This window comes from Macrobrachium nipponense, chromosome 10, assembly GCF_015104395.2.
Source record: "Macrobrachium nipponense isolate FS-2020 chromosome 10, ASM1510439v2, whole genome shotgun sequence".
Taxonomy (NCBI): domain Eukaryota; kingdom Metazoa; phylum Arthropoda; class Malacostraca; order Decapoda; family Palaemonidae; genus Macrobrachium; species Macrobrachium nipponense.
The window spans coordinates 78577700-78585585 of NC_087204.1; the positions used below are offsets into that span (position 1 = coordinate 78577700).

Here is a 7886-nt window from a genome sequence, read left to right on the forward strand (position 1 = left end):
ATATGAAGAAATACATCTATGAACAAATTAGATTATATCAAGAAATACATCCATGAAAAGATTAGATTATATCTAGAAATACATCTATGAACAGATTAGATTATATCTAGAAATACATCTATGAACAGATGATATTATATCTAGAATTACATCCATGAACAGATTAGATTATATCTAGAAATACATCTATGAACAGATTAGATTATATCTAGAAATACATCTATGAACAGATTAGATTATATCTAGAAATACATCCATGAACAGATTAGATTATATTTAGAAATACATCTATGAACAGATTATATTATATCTAGAGTTACATCCATGAACAGATTAGATTATATCTAGAAATACATCTATGAACAGATTAGATTATATCTAGAAATACCGCAAAATAAGTAAAAAAAAAACGAACTGGGTCTTGTGACATCGTTTGCAACCGCGCAATGATAGTAGCTCGTATACGCACCCCAGCTCAAGACGCCGGAACTGAAGTGAGTCTCTCCTTCTTCACCCCCACCAGGCCGTCGGTACGACTTGCACGACGAGCAGATCCTGGAGCTCCTGGCGTTGATCAAGGAATTCCAGCAACAGGTGAAGTTCCTCATTTTCCCCGATTTCTTCCCGTGGTTGAATTATCTTCCCGATAAATTACTCCGGGTGTTGTTCAAGTACGATATGCGTGAAAAACGTACCGCCAGGGCGAAAGCGTTCGTGAAGGTAAGTGTTCTTTTTACAATTATAAAGGTCACTTACTTCCTCTGTTAGGTTCTGAGGCCTCATTTGGATTTCTCGGGCAGGGGTAGTGCAAAGTAGGCATGACCTTCGATTCTTCGCAGCGTTCCTTCGACCCCTAGCTGCAACCCATTTCATTCAGTTTATAGTACCCCCAGTCGTATCCTCTTTCTACTATCTTACTCTCCCTCCTGTTACACCTCTAAAGCCTTTCAGCATTGAATAACCTCATAGGTCCCAGCTCTTGGCCTTTGGCCTAGATTTTATATTCAATTCCATTCCCCATTGTGATCAATTTTCACATAAACTGGACTGCTGAAGTTTGTTGCAAGTTTCTATAGCACCTGGTACAACCTTCCTGTTGTATCCGGGTAGCGCATCCTGGCGTGGACCAGCTTGAGGTATCTATTTTCATGCCCAATATGAAATTACCCACTTTTCGTGGATCTGGACCGATTCTCTCTCTCTCTCTCTCTCTCTCTCTCTCTCTCTCTCTCTCTCTCATCTAAATTATGAATGGGATTTGATTTACTACCTAACTACCAGTACGGATTGTCTTCAAATAGCATAATATTGCAATCAGTTGACTTTTCTCTCTCTCTCTCTCTCTCTCTCTCTCTCTCTCTCTCTCTCTCTCTCTCACTCACTTATTAGTAAGACTTAATTTGCTACTTAATTACCTGTGCATTTTGTCTTCAAGTAACGTAAGATTGTAAGTTGGTTAACTCTCTCTCTCTCTCTCTCTCTCTCTCTCTCTCTCTCTCTCTCTCTCTCGGCTTGGATGATAATCCCTTATATATTCGAGTAACAAATGACCGTAGTAGCAGGATGGGTCATGTCACACGCATTTCTATTTCTTAATTGTTTTCCAGTCATTGTCCTAAAATGAGAACATAATTTGAATCCTTCACCTGCCTCAGGAGTTCATCGAGGATCACAAGAGGAACTTGGACCCGAGCAACCCTCGTGACGTCATTGATAACTATCTGATTGAGCTGGATAGACAGAATAGCGACTCTGACTCTGACGTGTTCAGCGGTATGTCGTAGTCAGCAAATACTAAGACAATAATTTGGTACTTTGCAGGATAATTTTGTTCATGCTTGACCAAAAGAAAACAAAAAAAATCGTGCTGTCAGGGAATGGGATTAATACTTTCGAAATGCTTGCTTGATAAATACCAAGATGATAGAGACAGTGCAGAATTAAAGAAATGTGAACGATCAACAAACATCAGAATAAAACTGTAATTATTACTGTGTGCAAATATTGGTCATTTCCAATAAATGTCTGAATAACGGAGGGTAAATTTTATGCTTTGATGACACTCATACATCTCTGCGGTTTTCACCTTACAGAGGAGGATCTGATTAGGGATATATTCGACCTGTTCGTTGCCGGATTCGATACCACAGCCACAACGATCAGGTGGGCTTGTCTCTATCTAGCTGCCTATCCAGAGGTGCAGAAGAAGCTCCAGAAGGAGATAGACGATGTTGTCGGTCGAGACACTCTCCCGACTCTGCTCCACAGGCCCCGGTGAGTGATTGCCCATGAGCGCAAACATTATTCCACAAATAATGGTAAATAATTGAACATAAACATTTGAACATTATTCCACATACCATGGTGAGCAGTTGGGCATGAACACAAATATTATTCTACAACCTATTGTGAGCAACTGAACATAAAGATTATTCCACAAACCATGGAGAGCAGTTGGGCATGAACACAAACATTATTCCACAAATCACAGTGACCAATTGGGCATGAACACAAACATTATTCCACAAACCACAATGAGTAATTGGGCATGAACACAAACATTATTCCACAAACCACAGTGAGCAATTGCGCATGAACAGAAACATGATTCCACAAACCACAGTGAGCAATTGGGCATGAACACAAACATTATTCCACAAACCACAGTGAGTAATTGGGCATGAACACAAACATTATTCCACAAACCACAGTGAGTAATTGGGCATGAACACAAACATTATTCCACAAACCACAATGAGTAATTGGGCATGAACACAAACATTATTCCACAAACCACCCCTGTATTGAGCAACTGGGCATGAACACAAACATTATTCCACAAACCACAGTGAGCAACTGGGCATGAACTCAAACATTATTCCACAAACCACAATGAGTAATTGGGCATGAACACAAACATTATTCCACAAACCACAATGAGCAATTGGGCATGAACACAAACATTAATCTACAAACCATCCGGACATTAAATTGAAAATAAGTCTACGGTATGTACCCAACACTTTTCTCCAGCAAAATGCGGTTTAAAGTTAATTAGTATTCTAAATGCAAACTGTTTCATGTTCATTAAATCGTTCTACGAGTACTATTTCACATGACGAGTGTATTGCAGTCTAAATTTAATAAGTGCCGTATTAAATCTGAAAATCTTCTTTTGCAATTATTTTCTTTGCTCCTCACACCGTTGGACTGTCACCCTGAGGATGTTGTGCAATTCGAGCTTCAAAAGTTTTAGCGAAGATGTAAATGCCTTTTTACCCTAAAGCGATTCTCTCTAGATTTTAGTAATTAATTGCATTTTCCATTTTTACCTATTTATTTATCAATTTGCTGATTTATTTTTGCTTTTCTAATAACTGATCCTACTTTTTGTATTTCCTGTTGCCTTCTGTTACATCTTTCAAATGGACACAATATTCTTTGGAAGTTTGACTTTCAGTTCAGTAAACAAATAATGAATTAATAAATAGATAAAAATGTTTTAAAATGCAAGAAGAAGAATGGTATTAGGGTACAAATGCATTGCATCCTTGCTTGATCTTCTGAAGTTCCAGTTGCACAACCTCCTAAGGGAGGCTGAAAGTTCCACAGTCCAACGGTGTCCGGAATAAAAGACCTCTGGAACTGAGTAGTTCTAATGACGGCCTGCTCTAGGAGCAAGAGCCCGTGCCAGCACAAGGCTGGCTTAATCTTCAACAACAAGAGTAGTTCTACAGCGAGGCACATTTGCTGCATATTGGCGCTGCTGTTCACCGAATCCACCACTATTTCTCTCACCAGTACATTCAACTTTTGTTGCCTTTATACCACAGGCCCCCCGTAGGGTGTTAACGCCACCAGTGCACCGTAGCGTGGTACACAGTAGCCATTACTTAAGGTTCTATGCAGCGTCCCTTCGGCCCCTAGCTGCAACCCCATTCATTCTTTTTACAGTACCTCCTTTCATATTCTCTCTTCCATCTAACTTTCCGCTCTCCCTAACAATTGTTTCATGAGGCAACTGCTATGTTTTCCCTCTTGTTGCACCTTTGTAACCTTTCACTCTCAACTTTCCAATCAGCGCTGAATGACCTCATAGGTCCCAGCGCTTGGCCTTTGGCCTATATTGCATATTTTATTGTATATATATACCACAGGCTTCCGTACGTCGAGGCCACTCTTCACGAGACGCTACGACTGGCGCCACTCACGATTTCGGGTGCTCCCCATCTCTGTACTGCAGACACACAATTAGATGGATATCACATCCCAAAGGTAGGATTCTATTTATCAGTTCGTGTATTCCCCTATTTTGTGAGCGAATGAAAGTTAAAACAAAAACACGAGTGGACAGAGGAGAGGAGAGTTAAAAATTGGTCTCAAATTTCTCTCTGAAGAGACAAAAAATGTTTACAACTCTCTCTCTCTCTCTCTCTCTCTCTCTCTCTCTCTCTCTCTCTCTCTCTCTCTCTCTCTCTCTCTCTCCAGATTTATTTTTGTCCGTTTTTCGATGTACGCTATTACTAACATTTAATTTCAGCTTCCCTACGGGATTTCACGTGTCATTTTCAAAATGACTAAGTAGATGTGTTAACGTCAACTACCTTCTGACCCTTTCCCCTCAACACAAAAAGAGGTGAATCATCACGAATGTACCAGTAATATTATTATCCTTTTCGCCAGTGGATGCCCTTGCCAATGAACTTTGAATAAGGACAAGATAGAGCCAGTTGCCTTGCCCAGTGAAGTTAAAAGTTAAGCATATCTTAGTTTTACCAGACCACTGAGCTGAATAACAGCTCTCCCGGGGCTGGCCGGAAGGATTAGATATTTTTACGTGGCTAGGAACCAATTGGCCACCTAGCAACGGGACCTACAGCTTATTGTGGGATCCGAACCACATTATATCGAGAAGTGAATTTCTATCACCAGGAATAAATTCCTCTGATTCGTCGTTGGCAGAACCGAGAATCGAACTTCGGACCACCGGATTGAAAGGCGACCGCGAAAACCAGTGAAGTAAGGAGGAAATCAACTGCAGTGGAAAAGTTGGCAGACCCACTTGTTCTCCTCTTCATACTCACTTACACGCCTAGGAGTTTTAATACGCTAGAGTAGATGTTCTTAACCACGTCCGTGAAGTCGGATTAATGCTCTCTCTCTCTCTCTCTCTCTCTCTCTCTCTCTCTCTCTCTCTCTCTCTCATTAGAATTCGTCTTCAATTTCAGGGATCAGTGCTATGTGCTGTCATCTGTGCCATCCACCACGACACTCGGTACTGGGAGCAACCTGAGAAGTTTTTCCCTGAACGTTTCATAGATGAATCGGGCAACTTCTCAGCCCCCAAGGAGGGATTCATCCCATTTAGCGTCGGTGAGTATTTATAAGGGATTCTCTCTCTCTCTCTCTCTCTCTCTCTCTCTCTCTCTCTCTCAAAGCAACTTTGTAATTGATTTGTTTATATTGTCCACTTTCAAGGAAATACCATGAATGACAGAAACTGTATCACCTGAGGGAATTGAAATACCCTTCCAACGTGAATTTCAAGAACCAACGGAATGAAAAAAGGGAGTCAGATATCAAGTTTCGACTTATACCATAAAAAGAATTTCCTCGGAATAGCGTTCTATTTCAGTCTTTCTGCTTAGTCAAGTCTTAAGGCTTGCCAGATTGTCCTCATAGAACGTCATTAGAGTTGGAAAAGTTAGGGACTTTGAATTTTGGTAAACCAGATATAATGGGATTTGAACAGTAATCGGGGGGATGGGATGAAATTGTTAGAGAATAGGCGCGGGCATATTTGGCGATGAATGGGGAAGGACCCAGGGCCACTGTCTAACTAGATATTTTTCCTACTTTTTGTGCCCCAGAATGAGGGAAGTAGGTGGATCGACATTTCCTTTAAAAGATGGGAGATGCGGAAGGATCCCAGAAATAACTATAAATAATGCTGCACAATTGCACAAAGGCTGTAAAGAGATATGTAAAGAAAGGTGCTACCCAAATTTCTTCTTTTTTTTTTTTTTTTTTTTTTTTTTTGTTTTTTTTTTTTTTTTTTTGCTAGAAATATAAAAAATGAAAATGCATTCCCTCATAGAGATGATGATGAAGATGATGATGATGATGATGTTGATGATGATGATTATTGTTGTTGTTGTTGTTGTTTGATTGATTGAGTTGACAATACGGCTTCCTCTGCCTACGCAGGTATTACTTTATAACTGCAAAGTGAATTTATGTACTTAATTTATCATAATTTTAATTTTGTACATTGAATATGTGATTTTTAATTGTTTTATCCTTTAATGCAGTATTTTCTATATCTCTGTATTAACTCTTAGTATTCATTTGCTAAAATTAAATTATACGAATAAAAAAATTCCCAGAAATAAGCCTAAGCAGATTAACCTGAAGTTTCCACTTGTTCCTTAGTCATCACATTATCCGTAGTCTTCGGATTTTTTTTCTTCCTTCCTAATATTGCACCGTCATCTCTCAAAACGTGATCGTTCAAACGGCGCCCAAAAAAAGATGATATGAGAAGGTACGAAGGGTACCGTGATATTGTTCGAGATTGGTGTCGAAGGATAAATAAAGTTATTTTTATAAGGTTTTGTTAGATAAGCTATCTCCTCCTTGCGCACAAAATTTCTTGAGAAACGATGCCATGCAGTGTCAGGGTTCTCTGTGTGAGGTGTGAAGTATTGCACGTTCTTTAGAATGTGAGTAAAATGATTGTGAAATTCTCTGATTACGCTCGTGGCTAGAAATGGTTTGGAACATGGTCGAATACGGTCAGACTTGGGTGATCGACGCATAACACTGTATTTCATTGCTCAGTTTTTGCGCATATTTTGCACTCATCTCTTTGACAGAATTTGCCGTTTACCTTTGCCTTTTTGCTATTTTCAGGTAGAAGAAGTTGTTTAGGTGAAGCCCTGGCTAGAATGGAATTGTTCCTATTTGCTGCTGCCCTTCTACAGAACTTTAGTTTTGCCCCGCCAGAGGGCCGCGAAATTGACCTCGAGCCCCTTGATACCCCAGGCATGGTGCTTCCTAAAGAGCAAGACATCATCATCACATCTAGAACCTGATTTATGGAAGGTCGCTGTGGGCTAAGGGTTTTCCCCTCTATGTAAACTAAATTCAGTCATTCTCCCCTCTTCGGCAAAATATAACAAGAGGAATTCGGGGTTTTCGTGTTGACAGTAGCGTTTTTCAGATTCCTCTAATCACCAGTCATGTTACCAGATAGGTGCAATCAAGTGGCCCTTATGGAGAATACAAGTTGCCGGATAATGTTATCTTGAAGCTGTAACTGTCAAGATCGGTAGACCTTGGCAATTGTAATGGCCACACTTTAGTACTGCCGAAAGGTGCAATGATGATCCAGGGGAATAACTGTTTGTTGTACACGAGTGAAATTGATAGAGGTAGCTGTAAGAATTTTAGGATTTTGATTTAAAAAAACGGATGACGGGAGGTTTAGTAGGGAAAAAGCAGTGTGGCTTTAGACAAGAAATTGTAATTTTTGCAAGTGATAAAATGTTGATCGTGGATGGTTATAAGAAGCAGCAGAAACTAATGCAAGAGCTTGTGTATGTTTGTCAAAGGAAAACTTGAAAGAAATATGAACAAAAGAAAGGTTCTGAGGGCAAATGAAACCAGAAAGACAGATCAGTGAGTTAATATGGAGGATGGAAGAATGAAGACTGTCGGTTCATTAGATACCTGAGGGTGAATGTAACATATGATAGTAGAGTATTAGTGGATGTGAATGAAGGAAGGCAGCTGAACGCATATTATGGTATGGAAGTGAGAAATAATGTCGACAGAAGCCAAGGTGTATTATCATGAAGGATGGAAGTCGAATAATTTTCCATATA

The 7886-nt window shown here is 39.8% G+C and overlaps 1 protein-coding gene across 6 annotated transcripts in view; it reads left to right on the forward strand.

The window, feature by feature from the left end:
- Positions 1-7886, forward strand: part of LOC135223714 (cytochrome P450 2L1-like) — a 221466-nt gene extending 213580 nt beyond the window's left edge. For all 6 annotated transcript variants that reach the window (XM_064262451.1, XM_064262449.1, XM_064262450.1 and 3 more), the window contains exons 6-11: positions 524-720; positions 1656-1773; positions 2094-2274; positions 4158-4275; positions 5229-5373; positions 6913-7886. In XM_064262451.1, coding sequence (XP_064118521.1) covers positions 524-720; positions 1656-1773; positions 2094-2274; positions 4158-4275; positions 5229-5373; positions 6913-7094 — 941 coding nt within the window. In that variant the 3' untranslated portion in view covers positions 7095-7886. The remainder of the gene's footprint in view (positions 1-523; positions 721-1655; positions 1774-2093; positions 2275-4157; positions 4276-5228; positions 5374-6912) is intronic.